Source organism: Misgurnus anguillicaudatus, chromosome 12 (genome assembly GCF_027580225.2).
Source record: "Misgurnus anguillicaudatus chromosome 12, ASM2758022v2, whole genome shotgun sequence".
Lineage (NCBI taxonomy): Eukaryota > Metazoa > Chordata > Actinopteri > Cypriniformes > Cobitidae > Misgurnus > Misgurnus anguillicaudatus.
The window spans coordinates 20,912,744-20,937,382 of record NC_073348.2 but is presented as its reverse complement, the minus strand read 5'-3'; the positions used below and the strand labels follow the sequence as shown (position 1 = coordinate 20,937,382).

The window sequence follows — 24,639 nt, the reverse complement described above, 5'->3', positions numbered from 1 at the left end:
AATTCAGCCGATCTTGGGGTCTGGCGGTACTACTTTTAGCTAGCTTAGCAAAATCCATTGAATCTGATTAGACCATTAGCATCGTGCTCAAAAATGCCCAAAGAGTTTCAATATTTTTCCTATTTAAAACTTGACTCTTCTGTAGTTACATCGTGTACTAAGGCAGACGGAAAATTAGAAGTTGCGATTTTCTAGGCCGATATGGCTAGGAACTATACTCTCATTCTGGCGTAATAATCAAGGACTTTGCTGCGCAATAATATTACACAGTGCCCGAAAATAGTCCCCTGCTATTGCAAGTTACCAAGGGGAAAACTTTCGGGCACTCGTACAGTCTAAATGTTGCTCCCTGGAGAGTGTAGACGCCGAGAGAGACACGGATTTCATTGGGACACCAAGACCTGGCACTAGTGGGCCAGTACAAGCGACACAGTAACCTACCTGCACAGATATGAAACTATGATTCATTCAAACAGTTGCTAGGTTTGTCTAAATGGGTCTGAAAGTCGCTAAATGTAGCAATAAAGTCGCTAAGTTAAACTGAAATTTACATTTTAATTTTGTCACTATTATTACTTGGGAATTAATAAAATTGCCTTTCAAAAAATCTATTTATAGATTATTTTTCACGTTTGACTTTTAATTTTAATATTGGCAGTCTAGCCTAGAGATTGTAGTGAAACTGAAATGTCAAATGATCAATTGCATTTTATTTTTTTTATTTGGCAGAAAATACGCATTATCACTTTGACAATGAAAATAAAATAATTTAATGTTTTTTTATTTAGCATTTAATTTTCAAATTTGGGATATATTTTGTGATTTTTGTTTTTATTTTTTAATGAACTAATTTAAAATTGGCTGAAAAAAAACTTTCATAGGATGTACCGTGCCTGTGGGCCAAAATGTCCTGCGTGGCTATAGAGAGGACAGACAGGTTGGGGGTGGATGTTGATAAATACCAGAAGAGGTTTTCTGAAACTTTATTGCATAAATCACTATGTAAGGCACATACATATTTGGGTACAAAACATGACAATAGAATGTCAAATAAAAGCAGATCAACCGTTTTCAACTATTTTAAATTATAACGACACACAAAACCAAAACATGACAGAAAATCTACTAAAATGTTCATACACTGATTAAATGCTTGTATAGACCACAATAAAAACTTCTTTTTGGTACAGTGTTTGTAAATAAAATACAAAATGTAATGCATCAGCAAAACAAAGAAATATTTTACATTACATCTTTGGTGTTAATACTATGGATATGAGTTTGTGTATACACGTGTGTTTTTCCATCGTTCAGAACAAACCTTATACATTTTATTGGTTCAACTTTATTGGTAAAACTTTTACTGATTCAAATGTTCATAGCTTCAGACAAAAAGCTGGAGAAGATATTTAAATGTTACTTGAAGTACCCTGTAAATAATCTGTCCAGTGTATTCTGGCATTTTGAAGTATGATAAACAAGCTGATGCTTGTCGAAGGTAAACTTAGGATCAGCTCCTCAGAACGTGACCTTTAGGAGCTCTGTCTGTCCTCAAAGATGGTTCGATATGTCTGGGGTGTGCTGTCAGCCACGGGGCTGTTGGCACCGGGGAAAATAGTCGACCTGGTCTTGATCGGTAAACGCAGGAATCGTCCAGATGTGACAAGATCACCATAACCATGTGCATGAGAGAAGGCGTAACCGGATCGGCGCGTGCTGACCCGTCGCCGTGGGAACCGGCGAGGGGGAGGCAGAGGCATGGCTTTGGACTGCCTTACCTTATGTCGCACCTAGAGACAAGAAAGAATTAATATGTAGAGTTTCATTTGCTGCAAGTTAATATGGAGGACAAAACCTGCAATAATTAAAAATAAATGAAATAAGTAATAATAGGAAAATAAATAAAAGAATGACTCGATAAATTAATACAAAAATAGGCAGAAATAACAAAGGTTTTGTAAAACAAAGTTTGAATAGAGCCTATACAGAATTGCAGGATATTAACATACACACATTTAAGAGTTTAGATAAAACATCTAACCAGAATATTTGAGAAATATTAATGTAGCGCTGCTTTTAAAGCAATGTAAAAATGTAGTACAATACTGTAGTATTGTTGCTGCTACCATGTCGTGGAGACGCTTTGTTTTTCTTTGCGAAAGGCAATCAATGGTTAAGTTTTACTTACAACACAACACGTGCTTTCAAAGTTGATCGATCAGCTTGGTCATCTGCGTTTTCTGGGTCAGATTCATGCTCTTATTGATTGGTAGTAAAGACGATATTATCTCCTTTCACTCTTGCTTGGGGAGCTGTTCTTCCAAACATGGTAAGGAGCGTCACATTTCCGTTTACGCACTTGAGGTATTCGGCCAATCACAAGGCACTGGATAGTTGGCCAATCAGATCACACCATAATTTCTCAGAACGATGAGCTTTGTACAAATCGACGCGTTATAGAAAGGCGGGGCATAGAGGAGCCAAAATAATGTATGGTATGCAGAAAATAATGCGTTTTTTAAACCATGTGAACACATTGCATATCACCAAATACACAAAATAATGTGCTTTTGAGCAACAGAATAAATAAACATGTGATTTATTTATGAATGACTCTAGCTCATCAGATTATGACCCCACTGATTGTGGATTCCAGAAATAACCGTGACATTATGCCTCAGAGTGACGCTCAGTCGTAGCTGCACAACATCTGTGACTCATTCTGCACATGCGTTTTACTCATGAAGCAAGGGGGATATCACACTGTGCCACAATGCCTGGTGACAGTTTCAGTCCCCTTTAAGACCAAAACTACTGCAAATAATAAGCATCTTGGCAAAATAAATTAAAATCAGAAACGGAAACCATGTGACTTTTTGAGCTGCCTACCTAGACAGCATTTTTATGTATCAGTTCAAGTCCTCTCCTGAAAACTTGATTTCGCCATGTGAAACAAAAATAAGGAAATGGTTATTTTATGTCTTTCATGTATTACTGATAAAAAATTATTTTTATTATTATATTTTTATGTTTAGTAAATTCAACCGTACCGTGTATTTTATAAGGAGTACAACATTTTGAACAAAAAGCTGACGTTTTTGTAAAGGACGAGAGATCAGATTCAGAGCTATGATCAAAACATACTAAGTATTTACTACTTTTGGATGCGTAGATGCTTAAGTGTTTTATAAGTTGGGTAAGAGCAGCACCTAGTGAATAATAGCAAAAATATGGATTGCCATAAAACTTGTAATTAGCAGGCAAGTGTTTTCTCTTAATTGATGAGATAACGACAGGGAAAGATTTAATGGGGTTGCTGCCTATGTAGACTCTAAAGGCCCTGTTTTAACAATCTTAGCGCATGGCGCACAGTCTAAATGGGCGTGTCCAATGCCACTTTTGCTAATTTGTCGACGGGAAAAATGGTTTGTGCGCAGAGCGCACGGTCGAAAAGGGTTGTTCATATTCTTCTTATGAGTCATGGGTGTGTTTTGGGCGTAACGTGCAATAAACCAATGAGAGTCTCAGCTCTCATCCCCTTTAAAAGACAGTTGCGCTGGCGCTATGTCTAATCCTTATTTAGATGATGGACTTTGTAAACTGAAAAACTAAGCAGAGGAAGAAGACCCCCCAGTTTAAGAATAATGTAAAAAAATTGTGTTGTTTTCATTTTTATTGAAATTTTATTTTTTTGGAATAAAAAACTTTAAAAGCCTTTTTCTTTCAGTCATAGAAGTAAAAATAGCAGGCTTTTAATTGCTGTAAATGTATTTATATCCTACATAATCATTGTAATCTCATAAAATAATTAGCAAATATGCAAGAAAAGGTTTGTATTCTAAAAAGAGATAAAAAATGTACAAACGTGCGGAGAGCCGAAGCGTTTCAGCATTTGGACAGCGCCATGGGATTTATAAAAAGCATTACTTAAAACGGTTCTCATCTCACCCAATATCCACAGGTACAGAGTCATCATATACAATAAATTTGTAGGGTGGCATTTAAAAAACATTTTAAAATAGATGCATTTGTTTAAAGCAAAGCATTTATTTACTTACCAGGCTACAGGTGAAGCAGCTCTTTACGACTTCTAACGTCTCATAATCGGTCCTCATTTATGTCCAAGAGACTCAATAATAATCTTGTACATTTCAATTCTTTAATCTTTCATATTTAAAAGCGTTTTTGTGCTGCTGCGCATTCATGTATGTGATAAGCAAACCCGCGTTGTCGTCCCGTTTATAGCGCATATTACTAACGCGGTCTTTAAATAACAAAAAGAATATTGCGCCATTGACTTTAGACTTTAGAGCAGGTTTTTGTTGGTCAATGGCATAGTCTATTTTAGTTGCGCCAACAATGCGCCTGAACACACCTCGTTTTCAGACCAGAACGCCCATGGGCGCAAAATTGGGCACAAATCCATTTGCTAATTAAACAACGTGGCGCTAAACGTGAAAATTATCATTGCGCTGGGTTGAAACTAGCCAGGTGTATGATAGAGCCCTAGACAGCAAGCTAGCTTACTACTATAGGTTATAAAACAGAGCTACTTCCACCTACCTTGTCATTGATAGTCGGTTTAAGTTGGATAAAGAGGAATCGCTGTGCCACAACAGGCAGCGAACACAATATAGTGGTCAATAAGATGGTCAGCCATGCATTCGGCTGGTTGAGGGAATTTCTCGCCGTACCTGAAAAGGAGTAGTTAAACATGAAATCTGGAGTCATCTGATACAAAACATGTAGGATATGGATAGGGTGGATGGACACTTACCAATAAAAGGGAAAGAGGAGGTAAAGATGAGGTACATGCCATTGCTGTACATGGTGAAAGTAACGGCGAAATACATCGACAGACTCCCCCACAGGAAAAACTGATTCACTGCTGTCCAATAGGATGTGTCCAAACCCAGCTTAAAAATACATGCACAGTCACACTTAAGTATGTTTTGTAGTCGTGTCTGCATGATTATACAGTGACCCCAATACGTTTTTAAAACTATAAGTCAGTGGTCACCAATCCTGGTCCTGGAGGGCCGGTGTCTCTGCAGAGTTTAGCTCCAACCCAAATCAAACACACCTGAAGCAGCTAATTAAGGTGCTTCAGGTGTGTTTGATTAGGGTTGAAGCTAAACTCTGCAGAGACACCACCCTCCAGGACCAGGATTGGTGACCACTGCTTTAGGTCATTAAAACTATAGATAAAAACAGTCAAGTTAATTCTCTAAAAAACTTTTTTTGTTGATACAATACATTTCTAAATTTTTAACAGAATTTTGTAGAACCACTGAATGTGCAGTGAGTTCACTTGATATGCACTGAATTTCACTGAATGATAATTTACCTGCACACTGACTGCTGCAAGCAGGCATGTTTGTGCCAATAGGGCGAAGGACTGATAATCCGCGATCTCTTTGCCATCGTCTCTGACCTGGTCTTGTATGGCTGCCCAGGGTATGAAGAAAAGGATGAGTGAACTGTAGCAGCTGTGCAGCAAGATCCGCACGAAGGCCATTTTGCTGAAATACTGGTTCAGCTGACCCGGAGAGTACAATTGGGGATACTGGAAACTCCAGCGGTCATTCACATCCTGCAGATGAACATACACCATATCATGACATTTAATCTAAATACTACTGCAGGAAGTAGGTGGAAAACACAGGACAACACAAAAAACGTATAGTTTACATTCAAATAAAGAGATATTATACAAGACGTACTTGATCAAATAGACTAAGGGCAAGAACAGGTAAAGCTGTATAGACCAGGTTGTAGAGCGTAATGAACCATTCATCATACACAGTCTATGGAAAAAGCAAAAAATCATGAACGTTAGCATTCAACAATAAAAATATATTCTTTACAGCTGTCAACTTGTTATTTAACAGACAATACTGATCTTAAAACCTAAAAAAACAAGGTAATTTCAACCTTTGCCTGTTTACTGCTAATACTGCTAAATAATAGAAATGCTAATATGTACTATAACACAATTTCTTGAAACCAAATAGGATGTACTCAAAATTGCACAAACAAAATCTATACAGACAAATTTGTGTGACATAATTTAAAAGACCTCCTAACTTTCTCACCTGTGCCGAGAAGCCGCAGAAGAAGGCGTACCAGAAGTGCACAAAGGTGAAGGTGAAGTTCTTGTAGAAGAAGTAGCGCAGGAACTTACACATGCGCAGGTAGGACCATCGGCCATGAACCAGCAGTAGTCGCTGGAGATAACGGAACTGAGCGAAGGAGAAATCACTGGAGAGAACTGCCTGCATGCCCTCCTGACCACTAATACCAACACCGATATGTGCAGCTAAAGAGGAATAATGAGGTTAAGTATGATAGCAAACGCAACTGAATAGTTTGTCTCTCTGTAAGAAACACCTACTTTTGATCATACTGACGTCATTGGCGCCATCTCCGATAGCCAACGTCACTGCGTTCTTGTGCTTTTTGACTAGTTCCACAACTTGGGCTTTCTGGAGAGGTGTGACCCTACAACAGATCACTGTCTGGCACATGCACGCAGTCCTCAAGAGCTCCAATCGCATATCCTTATGCAGAGCATGTGCCTAAGTGGAGAATGTCGGGGAACACAAAAAGAATGGAAAAAGTTTATTACTGAAGAAGATAAAGCAAGCACATCTTCCGGTAAATACTTCAAGGTTCTCTTACCAGACTGTGACCATTTATTACAAGTCCGTACTCGCCATTGACCTTCTCATCCTCCACCTCCTGAGATTTCTTTCCAAGAAATCTGCTCTTCACAATGGGTGGCTCATCTTCTGATCCCGGAGACATCTTTTTCCTGGCATTCCTAAATGTTATCACAGTGTAAAGGCCACATAATAGGAGATTTATGATGTATTTGAAATTGTTTAGAGGATGAAGAGAGATGACACTCACACAAGCTCCTCACGCACTTCCTCTGCTGTGTTGGCAGCCACTATGAAGATCTCTGTCATCTCTTCTCTGAGCATATTACAGGAATAACCAATGTTCTCAGCCGTCTCTGTGGAACATTATAACAGTAATAGAAAATTCATTGTAAATTAGCTTTATTTACATCCCCTAACAAAATAAAAAATTCATTTTGATGTTAATGTTCTGTTCTCCAGATTAGCGACTTAAACTACTTTAACCAGCAAGACGGTATTATACTGTATACTGCACTTAAAAAACATTTACCGAAATATCTTTAATATTTTTTTGTGTGGTAACCATTTACAAAAGATTTTGAAGACATAGACCTGACCCTTGAAGAGAAGCCAACTGGAGCCTGACCATTATAAAGACATCGACTGGACCCTGACCTTTATAAGGAAGTCAACTGGACCCTGACCTTTATAAAGATGTCAACTGGAGCCTGATTGTTAACTGATTTCTGACCCTGACCTATATAAAGACGTCAACTGGAGCCTGACCGTGACCTTTTTAAGACATCAAATGGAGCCTGACAGTTATTAAGAAGCCAACTGGAACCTGACCGTTATAATAACATCAACTGGAGCTTGACCATGACCTCTGTAAAGACGTCAACTGGAGCCTGGCCCTGAGCTTTATAAAGACAACAACTGGAACCTGACCCTGACCTTTATAAAAATGTCTACTGGAGCCTGACCCTTACCTTTATGAAGATGCCAACTGGAGTCTGACCCTTACCTTTATAAAGATGTCAACTGGAGCCTGGCCCTGAGCTTTATAAAGACATCAACTGGAACCTGACCTTTATAAAAATGTCTATTGGAGCCTGACCCTTACCTTTATGAAGATGCCAACTGGAGTCTGACCCTTACCTTTATAAAGACGTCAACTGGAGCCTGACTTTGATCTTTATAAAGACATCCACTGGAACCTGGCCTTTATACAGAAGTCAACTGGAGCCTGACCGTTATTAAGAAGCCAACCGGAACCTGACCCTGACCTTAATAAAGATGTCAACTGGAGCCTTACCCTGACCTTTATAAAGACATCAACTAGACCTTGACCTTTATAAAGACGTCAACTGGAGCATGATCTTGACCTTTATACAGAAGTCAACTGGAGCCTGACGGTTATTACGAAGCCAACCAGAACCTGACCCTGACCTTAATAAAGACGTCAACCGGAGCCTTACCCTGACCTTTATAAAAACATCAACTAGAACCTGACCTTGACCTTTATAAAGACGTCAACTGGAGCCTGACCTTGACCTTTATACAGAAGTCAACTGGAGCCTGACTGTTATTAAGAAACCAACTGGAACCTGACCCTGACCTTTATAGAGATGTCAATTGGAGCCTGACCCTGACCTTTATAAAGATGTCAACTGAAGCCTTTCCCAGACCGTTATAAAGACATCAACTGGAGCCTTAGCCTGCCCTTTATCAAGAAGTCAACTGGAGCCTGACCCTGACCTTTTTAAAGACGTCAAATGGAGCCTGGCAGTTATTAAGAAGCCAACTGAAACCTGACCATGGCCATTATAATGACATCAACTGGAGCTTGACCCTGACCTCTATAAAGACGTCAACTGGAGCCTGACCCTGAGCTTTATAAAGACATCAACTGGAACCTGACCCTTACCTTTATGAAGATACCAACTAGAGTCTGACCCTGGCCTTTATAAAGACATCAACTAAAACCTGACCTTTATAAAGATGTCAACTGGAACCTGGCCTTTATACAGAAGTCAACTGGAGCCTGACCGTTATTAAGAAGCCAACTGGAACCTGACCCTGACCTTAATAGAGACGTCAACTGGAGCCTTAACCTGACTTTTATAAAGACGTCGACTGGAGCCTTAACCTGACTTTTATAAAGACGTCAACTGGAGCCTTTCCCAAACTATTATAAAGACATCAACTGGAGCTTGACTCTGACCTTTATAAAGACATCAACTGGAGCTTGACCCTGACCTTTATAGAGACGTCAACTGGAGCCTTACCCTGACTTTTATAAAGACGTCAACTGGAGTCTTTCCCAAACTATTATAAAGACATCAACTGCAGCTTGACTCTGACCTTTATAAAGACATCAACTGGAGCTTGACCCTGAGCTTTATAAAGATGTCAACTGGAGCCTTAACCTGACTTTTATAAAGACGTCAATTGAAGCCTGATCTTTATAAATATGTCAACTGGAGCCTGACCTTTATAAAGGCACTAGCGTGAACCTGACCCTTATAAAGATCTGTGCGACCTGAACCTTTATTAAAATTGATGCTGGTCTAGGCCAGTCTTTCCAGGGAGTGCATGAGTGGACTCACCCTGTTTGTCACCCGTCAAAACCCAGATTTTGATGTCAGCTTTGGCGAGTTGCTCAATGGTCTGAGGCACTCCGTCTTGAAGTTTATCTTCAACTGCAGTAGCACCAAGGAGCAGCACAAACACATACCAATTAATAGAATTTACATAAGAATATATTTTCTGAAAGACATTATTACTTTGATAGTATTGTTTGCTAATACGCAACTGTCATGGAGTTGAGCAAACCCCTAACCCTAACAACAAGTGTACCTTAACATATTGTTTCTATGGACATTAATGATACCTGAAACCTTTTAGACAATGTGTGCTGTAACTTTTTTTAGGCTTGCTTGCCCATGATTTTTTTCCTGGCAGAAATTAAATAACAAATAGCAGATAAGGAACCACCTACTCTACAACACTGTAGGCAAGTTCTTCACAGGCAAACACTACTTATTTAACGTGTCATTAACATTTGCAGCGTGATGGTGGATTTACCAGCAGATCCTTCTCAATCTCTTCATAAATGGCATCCAGTTTTTCCTCACGGTCCTCCATTGCAGTGCTGGCCACATGGTGTCGCTGTTTCCATTCAACAAATGTGTCTTCATCCAGGTCTTTATAAGCCAGAGCTAATGTTCTCAAACCTTCTCCAGCATATTCCTGTGATTGCGTGAGTTAGATACGAGTAACTTAAAGAAACGCTTTCATAGAAATGTACAGAAACACAAATGTGACTTACATTAAGATGTTCTGTGGTGACCTCTGTGATTTTAGAGCAAGATGGATGCAGCCTCTCGAAGATAATCGTGTCGGCTCCCTTACAATACAGAGTTAGTCTGCCTTCTGGATTACGAACTGCAGAAATAGACACACAAATGCACTATGGGGCAGTTTCCCGGACTGGGCTTATCCAAGTCCCAGACTAAAATGCATGTTTGAGCTGCCTTCATTTAAAAAAAAAAAAACCTATACTGACACATCTTAACAGTGTCATTGTTATATCTCAAGATGTAGACCAGTGTTGTTGTTTTTTTAAGTTTTGTTTGTAAAAACTACTGAAATGTCCAAATATAGCCAAGGCCTAGTCCTGGATTAATCTAAACTATGTCCTTTTATTTTAAGAAGTAAGTTCATGGTCTCACCGATAACAGACATTCTCTTACGAACATTATTGAAGTCCAGCACTGCGAGTAGCTGATAGGTGGTTGGGACTCCCATCTCAACCACTGAGATTGTCTCTGGTGTACGGGAGCGAAATACAAAGCCAAAATTCCGTGCTGCGGTGACCAGAGCCCCCTCGTCTGGAGACTGAGCCTGATAAAACAGCTCCCCTGTGGCAAAACAGAAGGTCATCTATCATACAGGTATTTCTGATCCATTTTCTTTTTAAGTGAGTTCTCTAATTATAAAACTTGTTATAGCTGGTATCACTAATATACATTAAAGGCGGGCTGCACGATGTTTGAGAAACGCTTTGGAAAAAAGAGTCGGGCCTAGTACCAAAACACAGTTGTAGCCAATCAGCAGTAAGGGCGTGTGTACTAACCGACATCATTGCCTGGGTTGCGTATGTGTGGGGCGGGTCTATCAAAAGAAGGTCCAGATTCTATTGGGGTAGGGGCGTGTTTGTTTTGGTGATTTCAAATGTCAACATTGGCTTTCAGAGATTGTGCACCCCGCCTTTAAATGAAAAAAATCATTGCATATTTAATTAAATGTGCATTAGAAGGGTCTCTTGAAATGCATCTAGAAATGCAATATAATATACATGAATATATTCCCTTACATGGAAGTTGCCATTTGACGCAATAATTTTTCTACAGTAGCCCGAATCGAACAAAATGCTCTATAGATGTGTTTTGTCACTACTTTGTGTCAGACGATGAGGTGCTTTTGTCCAGTGGTGACTATCGTAGCTTCTCTATGCGTTTCGAAAGGGAAGGGTGAGCTGTGGACTGAGCTGTTGGTTGCAATTCACAATCTCACCATTAGATGGTGCTAAAAATCTACACAGTGGACCTTTAATAGCAATATGAATAGAATTTTCTGATTACAAACCTACAGACAACTTTTTTACAGCTGTATTGCTAATGTACATGTATTTTTCAATAACACCATGATCCCATAATAAAATCTTTTCATGCTTCTATTGCCTATATGAGGAATGCTGTTAAAAGCACAATAGATAAAATTTGAATACAGTAAATTAATATATCTACTATATAAAGTTGTCTCCATACACACCTCTTGACTTGTGTTCATTTCTATATTTTTAAATAATACATCATTTCCACATTTACATTTCAACTGTATATGTACAGTTTACAATATCAAATATGAAATGTTCACTCAGTTTGGTTTTATTGGAATTCAAATTCAGTTCGAGTATATTTTAACTCTCCTAATAAGCAATGCTAGTGTAGATAAAAGCTGGTCTCTTATACAGTAGATATATTGAGAATCCTGTGTTAATGTTCAAAATCGTTGAATGTACACTAGATGGCCCTCCCCTTCTGTTTTCTCCTCAGGCATGACAGTATGGCAGAGGGCCAGCAGACGAAAGAAGGCCCGCACCTCTGGAGAGCCCAACTTCACTGCTTCCACCAGCTGATGATCATGGAAATAAAACTTCGGGTCGGCCAGCGGGTTCCAGGAAAAGTCTACTTTTTCTGTCTTCTACAAATGAGAGAGAAACAAGTAAGTAAAGTTTTATGGGGAGAGACTGGGACTAATTTTCACAGAAAAAATGTTGCTAAATAGCACTAAAACTGTCGCATAATCATAGAATATAGTGGCAATGTTTCAGGACCAACCTCAGTGATCTCAACCCTCTGCCCGGCAAAGTCCACAACCTCACCTGAGGATCACAAAAAAACTGAGTTTATGTACACCCTCAACTGTAATGTATTACATATAAGTGTAAATGTTTTGAGCGCTTACCGTATGACTTCCCATTGATGGAGCACCTGTTAAAGGTCATGATGTTCTGGGTCAATGTTCCTGTCTTATCAGAAAAGATATATTTGATCTGGCCCAACTCTTCGTTCAGGGTGGTCGTCCTGGCCTGGGCTGGTGTGTCACTCTTTACGTGGTACATTTTTCGATCCCAGTCAATGAAATAGCTGTTTCCCAAACGAAGGATTTCCACGCTATTGTCAGAGCAAAACAAATGATTTAAAAACAAATTAAAGACCTAGAGAGTTACTAAAGCGAAACAAAACCTTTGTGTAATAAAAAAAATAAATTGAATCAGTCTTATCCCTAATATTACTTTAATTGGAAATTCCAATTGCTGGAACATTAACGAACGTTAACAAATGTAAACAATCAAACAGTAAGTGTTATAAATGTATATGAGCTCTGACCTGACATAGAGAGAAATGGGCACTACGGTGTTGAGGATAATAACATAAGACCAGAAAGTCAAAAAAGCAGAGAGGGACGCATTCGCTCCATCAGCCCGAGGAAGAAAGACAATGAAAGAATTCCCTTCCTGGTATTCCCAAATCCCATTACCAATGGACAAGACGGCACACATGAAGGCCAGAAAACCGAAGATCTACAAAAAAAAAGACCAGAATGTGAAACGCATTTCTGTTCACACGGATTTATGTCAACCAGTCTGAACACAGATCTACTTACACACATCACCAGAACATTCATGAGACGATCAATGCTGGTTCTCTTGAAAACGGACTTGCCAGAGTTTTGCATAAGCTTTGTGTCAGGACCTAACCGAGTTTAAACAGACCTGTTAAACTACATCCTTATAATATTGTACCAAGTTTAATAAAATCATTGAATAACATTTGTTTTATGCACCTCCAAACACTACTAGACCAAAGCACCAGTTTGTGTTTCTGAGTGTACATCCTCTGAGCAGAATCCTCTCATTATCTAAAGCAAGCGTATCTCCAGCGACCGTCAGAGTTCCTGTGAATTTATCCAGACGATTGTTTGGAGGCTCACAATGCACCTCACCTGAGAACATTAAGACAAAAATGTGGGCTCCAAACAAAAATAGTACAACTCAACTCTTCTGTAGTTACATCGTGTACTAAGACTGACGGAAAATTAAAAGTTGCCACTTTCTAAGCCGATATGGCTAGGAACTATACTCTCAAACTGGCGTAATAATCAAGGACCTTGCTGTTGTAACATGGCTGCAGCAGGCGTAGTGATATTACGCAGCGCCCGAAAATAGTTCTCTTGGTAACTTTTAATAGCAGGGGACTATTTTCGGCACTGCGAAATATCCTTGCACCTGCTGCAGACATGTTACAGCAGCAAAGTCCTTGATTATTACGCCAGAATAAGAGTATAGTACCTAACCATTTTTGCCTAGAAAATCACAACTTTTAATTTCCGTCGGTCTTAGTACATGATGTAACTACAAAAGAGTCAAGTTTTAAATAGGAAAAAAAATCAAAACTCTTTGGTTATTTTTTAGCGCGATGCTAATGATCTAATCAGATTCAATGGATTGTGCTAAGCCAGTGGTTCTCAAACAGGAGGTCACCTTACACAAGGGGGGCTGCACACCGAAAAAGTTTGAGAACTACTGTGCTAAGCTATGCTAAAAGTGCTAGCTCCAGTCCCGGAGATCAGCTGAATGGATTCCAAGAATCAAATGTTTAACTCTAGGGGAGCTGGAAAATTAGCATATTTTCAAAAAAAGTGGAGTGTCCCTTTAACACTAACAATATTTTTAGCAGTACACGTAACTCTTTCTCCGCCATAGACCAGTTAACTTCTCAATTAAGACGCTTTCCTTATAAACATTGTATGTTTATATATTTAAAGAAGAACATTTTCAGGAAGACATGAAAAACAGCCGCTGGCTGGCAGGGAAAGAGTTATAGGGGTCGTGAATATTAAAGTTATCTATTACATATATGTTACTATAAAAAATTAAGAACCCAAAACAACCTCTAAACAACCTAATGTAAAACAGTTGCAGTTAATTACACCTTTAATGTAATAATAAGGGGCAAGTTTAATTTATGACGGCATTTATTAAAAGTTATTCTGCATGTCTTTGTGTAACTCACCATTGAAAGCTGCTAGTCTCTGGATGTCATTACCCAGGTCTCCTGTAATTGTCAAAGCCTGTTTCACCTTCAGGTTAGTTTCCCTGAAACAGAGAGAGGAAGACAAACAGATGAAGGTCACAATAATTAAAGAGTCTGTATTTATATTCACATACTGAGCTACTGACCCATCCAGCTCAGCGGTCTCAATGTAGACGAGATTCAGAGGTTCACTGCTAGACAGCAGAAGCAGATCAGCCTGAAGCACAAGACAGAGGCAGGAGAGAGAGAGAGAGAGAGAGAGAGAGAGAGAGAGAGAGAGAGAGAGAGGTGCACATTACATGGAATGTCATATGTGTCCTGCAATGGAAAATGGAAAATGGAACAGAACATAAAGTGTAAAAACCTGGTAACCTTATTCTGAAAATATATACAATATGCAGAATGGGAAATCAGGGGCAAACGTAACATTTTTCAGAAAAATGTAATTTTAATGTTTTTGAAAAAGATATATTTTTGCTGTGTTAAATAACTCACAAGTGTGGTCTATCAATACCTGGTGTAATTTTGAACAAAATGTAAAACGACTTCAGTATAATTTTACTTTAAACATAGGGAGCGCAGTGTTACTTTTAACCCTGCCATCAGGTACGAAAGTAACACACAGGTGGGTCAAAAGTAACACGACAAAACAAGATAGATTTTTGTGTTACACTTGTTTTTAGTAAATATACATGACTATGACCTCGTTAATATGTAACTGCTAACATATTTTATCATTTATCTTTGAATTTTTTTTTTTTTATTTACAAATTTACATTTTATTCAATGTTTCAATATCAACCTGACATTACAAACTTGAATAGTTGAGAATAAAACATTTTTTTAACAGTTTGAACACTATAAAACTAAATTAAATCAAATTTGAATAATATACATTTTTAGCATAATGCAGCAGTATCAGCAGCGGGACTTTCGTCCCGATCAGAACTCCTGACATTTAAACCGATTTACTTTTATTTTGAAAAACTCAGAGAGGTCAAACTTCAGGATGTGTTATGTCACTAAATAACCTGTAGATTGATCAGTACTTTAACACATGAAACCAGAAACACAACGCGTTATGAGAAAAAAATGACCGCTTTGGAATTTCTTTATCATGGTGCAGCATTCCGGACCTAGACGCACAAATAGGGAAGAAAATAACGCGAGATTTGTCAGCTCTGTCAAGGGTTGCGTGCTAAAGATGCTGTCATGAGGCTTGTTCGACTTTATGCGGCTCCGCAAGAACCGACCACCGGGTGACGTCAAAGTTCCGCGAGAGCGATTTAAAAGCAGACTCCTCCGTATGATTTCGCGATTCGCTCTCGCGGTACTTTGACGTCATCCTGCTGTCGATTCTTACGGCGCCGCATGAAGTCGAACAAGCCTATTTCGAATGCAAATGTAATCAGGGCACGGAGAAAATCGCTTTGTAACTTTCGTCCCGGTTTCTTCCCTACAGTACGGTGCAAATTTACTAATTTAACCACCATTTTGAATATAACTGATGTATTTATTTTGTATATGTTATATTTTGGTTACTACATAATACACTCACTGTGACAAACTCATTGTTTTCCAGCTTGATGATGTCGCCCACTTGAACATTCATCCATTTCTCTTTCTTCAGCTGTTTGAGGTCATGAAATTGGTGAGTTATCTTTAGTCTTGGTGTAAATTGGACATGCTTTATGTTTATTATTGCAATATAACTTTTATTTAGCATGTGTTTTTTCCCCTGACAACCACACTTACTGTCCATCAATGAGAACTTCCACTTCTCGATTGTTGACTTGTTTATCGTTCTTGTGTCGAGTCTGTGTGGGGTGAACATGACAGACAGTGTATGAATGGAAAGTAACAAACTTTTATTTCTTATGACTGCATAGACAGAAGGCAGAAAGACTCACAATGTCATCTGAGAGGTCTTTAGCTAAAGTCATAGAGAGCACCAGCAGCAGAGGAACTACAGTAGTGAACCAGGACAGAGATGAGATCTGTGGGATCAGCTGTTTAACACAAAACAGTGTCAGGTCAGTTGGAAATGTCAGTCAATAACATCTCATTTATTAACATTAGTTAATAGATTCGCTAACATGAACTAACAATGAGCAATGTATCCTAAAAATAGTCTTTCTTAAAAATAAATGCAGTTGTTCATTGTTTGCTCATGTTAGATCATTGTGTATAAACTACTGTAGTTTATTCAATTTTACATTTTGACTTTCATCATTTGCATTGCAATGTTTCAACAGTAGCTGTATTGTATCTTTAGCGATTGTGTAACTGTCTACTATGTCTTGTCCAAAGAAGTGGATTTTTTGCATGCATTTAGAGGTTTTTTCATTGAAAGACCAGTCAAATTTGTTAAATACCAATGAAATGACTAAAGTGACAAGTGTGAAAATAAGTCAGTAATTAAAATGCCTTATAACATTTTTTATTGCCGTTAAAGTGAAATTATTAAAAAATAATTTATAAAAAAATAATTAAAAGTGCTCATTTACAAGAAAACATATCAGATGCACTTATGCCTGGCTCACACTACAGGATTTTTAAAATCCTGGCAGATTATGAAATCTGGTTGCAGCACACACATAAGGAGAATCTTGTCAGATATTCTTTGCTCAAATCTTAAACATGCTCACACTACAGGAATTTAAAATCCTAGTGCATCACACACTACAGGATATTACTAAGATTATCTTGCCAGAGCAAGCACTTCACGTCACCTCAGGAGAAGAGTATATAAAGGAATGAAGATTATGACACATTTATTATGATTTCTTTTTAAATATTTACAAAGTAGCAGCTTTCTTTTTGAAACCTAGGCGATTTCTCCCCCTCAGCTCTTTAAGTTTACACTTAAAAAGGAAAGAAAAAGATACCTGTAACATCAGGAGAAAGACAAAATATGCATTTGCCAGCCTCTGAAACTGCTCAAACAGGTTGAGGGGGAGAAACGTAAAGATGTTGTATTTGGACGTCTTGATGGCATTATTCTGTTAGAACAGACACGAGAAACACTCAGACGACTGAAAATATATGAATGTCTGTATTCTGTAGTAAATGTTTTTCTTACTTACAGCATATTTAAATGAGAGATTAAACTCCCTATCATTAGCTCTCAAGTGCCTCTCCTCTGCAAAAAAAACCAAACAAACATAAAAAATAGTTTTGAAACATTAATAATATCAGTTGAAAACAACCTTTGTAGAGTATATATTATGCAAAGAAGTACATGAGTGTAATATGTCGTGTTTGTTATAAAGTACCTTCGGCATTCTTTTTCTTGTTTAAACCGCACATAGACAGCAAAGAGCCCATCTTTCTATCATCACATCATCACACTGGTATAAAACAAACCATAAAAACACATTTTACAATTCAATGTATCCTAGCAGTGTTTGTGTTACAACATCCAGTGTATTAAATTGTGATTTGATTTTATGGGTAGTTATAAAAAGCCATTACAGTGATATTATTGAACACAGAATTTATTTGAATGGATTTAACAGATGAAATGACGTGCTGTGACCCTGGTCATGAGTTTTTGAAATTGAGATTTGAAAGAGATCCGAAAGCTTTTCAATGATTTATGGTTTGTTATGATACACTCTAAGAAAGGATGTGTACAATTTTCAACACATTGTTTTGTGTTATCCTACTTAACACATTATGTGCTACTTTAACACATTTTTTAACACATTCGTTTTAAGAGAGTAGGATAAATATTTGTCCAAGATACAACTATTTGAAAATCTGGAATCTAAGAGTGCAAAAAATCCTTACCAACTAGGGGTGTCCATGGTTAACCGATTAACCGTTTAAAATTGTTTAACCGAGTGAAAAATTTTGCTCGGTTAAGTGGCATCAATGGCGTGCATTGAATTTAGTTGTAATACATTTTTGCACCACCAGAGACCGCCAAAGCACTCCCAGACATTTGTAATGTCCACAAGAAGTAGTCATGACCAGTTTTCTAATATGAAGCGGGCAAAGAAAAGCACAGCGTGGGAGCACTTTAAAACCGAGAATGACAGGGCAAAATGCAAGTATTGCAATCCAGTGCTTATATACTTCATGTACAACCTAGGGTTGCTGCGGTGACAGAATTTTCCCACTAGTTAATGCATGCAGACGTGCGCATTTTACTTTCACTTTTGAATTACGCAATTGTTTAAATGCAACGCTTGCGTAAGCTGCATTAAATCGCGTATGAATTTGCGTGCAATGTGAGTGCAACAGCTGGTTTAATTAAGTGCTTGAGTCAATGTGCGCAGGTAATTCTCGCAGAACTCGTCGCAACCGGCTACTCCTCCATAAAGCGCTGCTTGAATTATGGGTTTATTATTTTTCTTGATAAAAAATACAACAAAACGATCTCGCTTATATTAAACATCATATATGTGCATTATAACAAAAACGAGTAAGCACGCGGCTTCTGTCATCATCTGGTCAGTCAGCTCGCCTCGCACACTCTGACAGAAATAAGTGAAATCTGACACCTGCTGATCTGTGACGTGACTCGCGTTCAGCTCCGCTGTGAATTCAGGCAGCAGACACATTCAGTTGTAAGTGTTTGCTCTCTCTAACGAAGCTAAATGATTTAATTACAAAAAAATATCAAAACGACGGTGAAAGACGGTGTCGGGGTGGGCAAGTGATCTAACCGGTGAGAGGCTGAAGCACCGGTAATCCCCGTTTCACCGACTATCGCGAAAACCCAGCCAACACCCGGGCATCATAGAAAGGCGGCCGCGGAGCCTGCGAGTACCTTCGCCCAGCCTACCATCCCCGCGAACGCAAAGTCAGTGACATAATAAAGCTGCTCTGTCCTTACCACTGCGTTTTATTTCTATAAATTAATTTCGTTTTAAATGTGGTCCAACCAGTTATTAAAGGTGTTATAAAATTAACTACCCCTTTCTCGTGTGTCTGTATCTCTGGGTTGCCTTGCGCATAATATGGTTAACCGAGTATTAACCGCTAAGGGTGTCGGTTAACGGTTAATTAAAAACTTGAAAACGTGCAGCCCTATTACCAACACATATTACTAATGATAAATACATTTTTAGTAGGGCAGTCAAAAGATTAATCGCATACAAAATAAAAGTTTATGCACTGTGTGTAATTTTATATATATTTCTTTATTTAGATTTTGATATATTTTATTTTAAATATACATGAAAAACACGAACTTTTATTATAAAACGGCCCGTTCGTCCTTCATTCTGATTGGTTGAAACGTGTTCTAAGCCGTGATAAAGGCTGTTTCTCAATTCCAAGAACGCAAAGAACGGTCTTGCGTCCTCGTGGAGATCGGTCTTGCCAGGCGACCTTGGAAGAACGAACTCGGAAGTTTTGCCGCAATGACTTCTGGGGCGTAAAGCGATTTCAGCAAGTCTGCACTCGATGCATCCTCGATATCAAGAACACATCCGGGTATTTTAATGTGTCCTCTGTCCTTGCGTTCTTGAGAATTGGACTTCGACCGTTAATGATGACGTAGAGCGAGGACACGAGGACGCAAGATCGCTGAAGAACGCATATTGAGAAACAGCCAAAATACCCCATGGTTCAGACCGCTATACATAAGTAGCACTGCACCACTGTTGCTGCGTACTGATTTATGAAAATAAACACCACAGTCTTTAATCATATTTTTAATTTTTCTACAATTGCACAATTAATGGCGATATCCAGATAAATGTCAATAAATGTTGTTGAGTCATCTTGTCAATAAAGAGAAAACGCTCCCTGGGGAGTTTCCTCAAATACGTATTTCCGCTGTTATCCACTAAATAGCGATCTTACCCAACTTAAACACTGACACATTCACTCAACACTAAAAACACTGTGTAAGTTTTGATCAGGCTTTGAATCTGATCTCTTACAAAAGTTATTCTCAAAATTGGAATTATCTCAGCTTTTAGCTGAAAATTTGAGAGGTGATAAGAGAACAGATGGAGGTAGGATGAAACAGGGTTTTTTGTTGTTTGAAAGCGGAGGGTCTGTTCTTTCATTCAATATATTTTATGTTTTTTAAAGAAGAGCATTTTTCTTGAAGGCATTAAACTAAAACTAGGTGGCAACTTAAAAAAAAAAAAACAGACAGAAGAGTTAAAGGGATACTTCACCGATTTAGCATTCAGCTTTGTATCTGTAGAAACCCGGCAGTATTACTGAATGACCATGTTTCCCTCCCTCATTTCCCCCTGAGAGGAGAGATATCTGCATTTTGGTTCTGCAAAAAAGTCCTCCGATTATGTAATATGACGATTTTTGCATCATCGGAGGACTTTTTTGCAGAACCAAAATGCAGATATCTCTCCTCTCAGGGGGAAATGATGGAGGGAAACATGGTCATTCAGTAATACTGCCGGGTTTCTACAGATACAAAGCTGAATGCTAAATCGGTGAAGTATCCCTTTAAGCATGCTTCCAAGCATATTTGATCATCACTTCAATAGTTGCGTGATATAAATGTTAATGTATAAATTGTATAAATGTTGATTTATGAAAATAAACACCACAGTCTTTAATCATATTTTCATTTTGCTGTGTCTGTGTTGGTTGGGAACTACGCTCTGTTTCAGTCACACTTGATTCTGAGGATCTACTTTGTTTGGCGGAAGACTAATATTTCAACTGTTATATTTACAACTTATTTTTGTTTTATTTTATGAAATCCTGCTATGCATATGAAGTAACCATTTTATAAAAGCAATAAGCCCCACGAAGCAGTGGTGTTACAGTCCATTTTATAACAGCTAGGGGGTTTCAGGCACTCCGCTTCAAGTCGTGCCTAACAACGCCCCTTAGCTGTTATAAAATGCACTGGTAAACCACTGCTTCTTGTTGCTTAATGCTTTATTTTGTATGCGATTAATCATGATTAATCTTTTAACATCCCTAATTTTTAAGTATTTATAGGAAATGTACAAAATATTTTCATGAAGCATGATCTTTACTTAATATCCTAATGATTTGATAATTGATAATTTTGACCCATGTATTGCAAACAAATATACCAGTGGGACTTATGACTGGTTGGTTTTGTGGTCCAGGGTCACATTTTATACTATAATAGACAAAATCCCCTCTAAAATTCCATGCAAAGTTAATATCTGACAGCGGATATAAAAAAAGCAATAAATATGACCATGTGACTTTATTTACAAGCTTGCTCTATAACAACAATCTTCAAGGTTTTTCAATTTCTTTTATCTTACAATCACAGAAGGGAAGTTACAGTCAGTGGGTCCAACAAAACCTAAAAATAAGAAAATTAAGAAAGTATAAATACAGTCTCATAGTAAATGAAAATACGGTATCAATCTGTTAACTGGTTAATGATCAACTTGATAAGGGTTCAGTTTATTTTACAGCTCTATAGCTTATCAGCACAATATGTTATTGACATGATGATGTATTTACACATAGTTTTTTTCACACACATATACACTATTAATGTAAAAACTTTGGCAAAGTTGCTTCTTAATGTTTATAGCCAATTGAACATTTCTTGCTTAAATAGTGGCATGTCTCTAATTTTGAAAGAACATACATAAAATATAAATTAAAATCCTGGACCACAAAACCAGTCATAAGTAACACTGGTATATTTGCAACAACAGCAAACAATACATTATGCAGGTATTGGTCAAAATTATAGATTTTTTAATGCCAAAAAATCATTAGGATATTATAAGAATATTATATACATTTCCTACTGTAAATATATTTAAAAAATATTTATCATTAGTAATATATGTTGCTAGGACTTACAACTTTAAATGGTGATTTTCTCTATATTTTTATTTTTTGCACCATCAGATTCCAGATTTTAAAATTAGTTGTATCTCAGCTAAATATTGTCCTATACTAACAAATAGATATCTTATTCAGCTTTCAGATGACGTATAAATCTCAATTAAAAAAATGAAGACCCTTATGACTGGTTTTGTGAAACTGAAAGAGGTAAAACCTGAAACTTATGTAAAAGTGGTGTATGCAGACACTCATAACCCTGAACGTTAGACTACGCTCATAGTTTATACCTCATCTCACTTTTTATCTAATCTAAAACATTGTGACCCATCTTAAGCCACCAGAATCGCTCGAGTCAATACACTCGTTTACAGAAATGCAATATACATGTAGTATTAAAAAGTATGAAGCACTTAAAGTAAAAATAAAAAATATTCTCCAAACAACATTACTTTTTTCTACAATAAGAGCTTTTCAGAAAAATGCATTGTGGGCTTATCAAATACATACAGTATGCAGATATATACAGTATATGATAGCATTAAACATAAGCATCTGAAATAAAAAAAAATCATTTAGACATAAAGGTATTCACTGATCTTGTAAATTTTTTTTGGTACAAACTACCCGCTGGGTTCACAAAAAACATTACTTTAAAATATAATCATTGCTTTATTTTACTATATTTTATAATGTAATGTCATTAAACCAACTCACTAAACCTACCAACAGCAGCCTCTCTATTAATAGTGACCATTAAACGCTTCATTAACATGAACTAATTACATACCTTAATTAATGCCATTTTTGCACAAATATAATATATTTCTGCACTATAGTCTGTCAGTGTGATAAAACTACTACATTAACATTGAAAAGTTCACTGACCTTAAACTTGACTGACCGTTGGCAGTTAATGGCACCAATCTGAGATCTCCCCTCGACACCAGGAAACACCTGACCCTTCACCGTCACACACCCTTAAATGTTACTTAAAACATAAGCCCGGCGCCTTATCTCTGCTTTTAACGGAGCTAAACTTCCCTCTCTATCTAGATATTGAGATTACAAATGCATTACAGATTTTGATAAGTTTAGTGACTCTTTTCAAAGTACAAACTGTACACGTGTACATGCATCTAGCTAATGTCAATGAGTAACTCACTTTTTAGAGTAAAAGGAGACATTTTCTCTTCTAAAAGTATTTTACAAGAACAATACAAGGCTTTAAACAGGTTTTATATATTAAAGTTATGAATACGGTCGTACCTGAATCAGACGTCTGCCATTCGAGATCCCTAGAGGAACAGCCGCATTTCACAGTACTATCACATACAGTAAACATGCGCAGAACAGCACACACAATACGTCACTACATTACCCATAATGCAACACCACTTGATAAGGTGTTTAAACAGGTAAGGGTTTCAGAGCATAGCCTAGCTGGACTGGGTGGAGTCAAAGGGGGTTCAGTTTTGGCCTATATGGAGAGAGTTAGGTGTGGTGTGCGCAGAAAAGAGAGAAATAGAGAGAGAGAGAGCAAACAAACAGTGGTTGATCTTTGGACTTTGGGCTGGCAGAGGGAAGCTGGTAAAACAGTTGGAAGACGAAATGACGTTAACCAAACATTAAAAACCACGACCCACTGGCGTTGCCACGGCTCACTGCTGTATATTTAACAGACCCAACTTTAAATCACTCCTATTTCAATTTAGCATATGCAGTTTGGTCACAGATTCAGATGCAGGTTTTCAACATTGCTGGATTTAAAAACATCATGTTTACAGTGTACTTATTGTCTGTTAGTTGAGAATATGTCAAATTGGGCATAAAATCTGGCTAGAGGGGATACAGCTACCACCAAATAATGCAAGATGTTGATGCAAGATGAGGCCTAAATCCCGTGAAATGTTGGTTTAGGGTTAGATTTGGGGGTAGGATTAGAATGAAAACAGCGCTCATCCAGCGAGATTTCACAAGATTTTGGTTGTAGCGGTATGCTATCTAGCCACAACCCACAAATTGATGAGAGGATTTCAAATTGAAACGCACATGAGCACCACAGCTTAATGTGAAATGAGCATTTGTGCAAACCACTACCCCACAGGACCTTTTGTAAAATTACACACCTGAATGTTTGTTCATACCTGATCTGTAGGTCACAAAAGATGATGTTAGGCAATGCCATACAATGAATAAGGACGAATTTAAAAGGCAGAAAGGCTATAATGCACAATAGCAGTTCATCCAGCATGTGCGCTACATTTAAAGTGATTTATCAGATTGAAATTGAAAATCTTTTTTGCTTTTACTTCTTGACAGCCCTTGGTCATGTTATATAAAAACTACTCGGAGATTCCTCTACAGAAACAAGTCATGCAGTTTTGGAAAGACATGAAATAGAATAAATTATAGCACAATTTTCATTTTGAAGTGAAATATTCCTTCAACACACGTCCAAGCGGACAAAGAGACCATTTAGTGAGTCAGGATTACGGATATAACATACAGTATGAAGAGCTGAGATGCAAAAGCCGCTGTCAAAAATGAGATAATGA

General features: G+C 37.8%; 1 protein-coding gene and 1 long non-coding RNA gene across 8 annotated transcripts in view; one reads left to right on the top strand and one right to left on the bottom strand.

Annotated features, from left to right (window-relative positions):
• Positions 1 to 967: 967 nt before the first annotated feature.
• atp8b5b (ATPase phospholipid transporting 8B5b) lies at positions 968 to 23,459 on the bottom strand. Of its 5 annotated transcripts, XM_073874104.1 has the most exons (30): positions 23,351 to 23,413; positions 22,986 to 23,061; positions 21,544 to 21,584; positions 17,584 to 17,658; positions 17,395 to 17,450; positions 17,197 to 17,310; positions 16,219 to 16,317; positions 16,067 to 16,125; positions 15,867 to 15,942; positions 14,455 to 14,525; positions 14,288 to 14,370; positions 13,059 to 13,217; positions 12,879 to 12,967; positions 12,602 to 12,795; positions 12,177 to 12,385; positions 12,050 to 12,093; positions 11,749 to 11,912; positions 10,379 to 10,569; positions 9,976 to 10,091; positions 9,737 to 9,896; positions 9,254 to 9,370; positions 6,913 to 7,018; positions 6,682 to 6,823; positions 6,395 to 6,578; positions 6,096 to 6,319; positions 5,724 to 5,807; positions 5,348 to 5,593; positions 4,778 to 4,916; positions 4,564 to 4,694; positions 968 to 1,790 (listed from the first exon to the last, which is right to left on the bottom strand). In XM_073874104.1, the coding sequence occupies exons 4-30, from the start codon at positions 17,633 to 17,635 to the stop codon at positions 1,533 to 1,535; spliced, it is 3,567 nt and encodes a 1,188-aa protein (XP_073730205.1). In that variant the 5' UTR covers positions 17,636 to 17,658; positions 21,544 to 21,584; positions 22,986 to 23,061; positions 23,351 to 23,413; the 3' UTR covers positions 968 to 1,532. The 5 variants fall into 5 exon arrangements, with proteins under 5 accessions (XP_073730205.1, XP_073730204.1, XP_073730206.1 ...); XM_073874103.1 differs by lacking the exon at positions 22,986 to 23,061 and having other exon boundaries at positions 23,351 to 23,457; XM_073874105.1 differs by lacking the exon at positions 23,351 to 23,413 and having other exon boundaries at positions 22,970 to 23,036.
• Positions 14,656 to 24,639, top strand: part of LOC141369042 (uncharacterized) — a 109,133-nt gene continuing 99,149 nt past the window's right edge. For 2 of the 3 annotated variants that reach the window (XR_012372547.1, XR_012372548.1), the window contains exons 1-3: positions 14,657 to 15,769; positions 15,891 to 15,959; positions 16,198 to 16,341. This is a non-coding gene — a long non-coding RNA (uncharacterized lncRNA). Of the gene's footprint in view, positions 15,770 to 15,890; positions 15,960 to 16,197; positions 16,342 to 24,639 lie in introns of all 3 variants that reach the window. The other variant, XR_012372549.1, reaches the window with a different exon arrangement.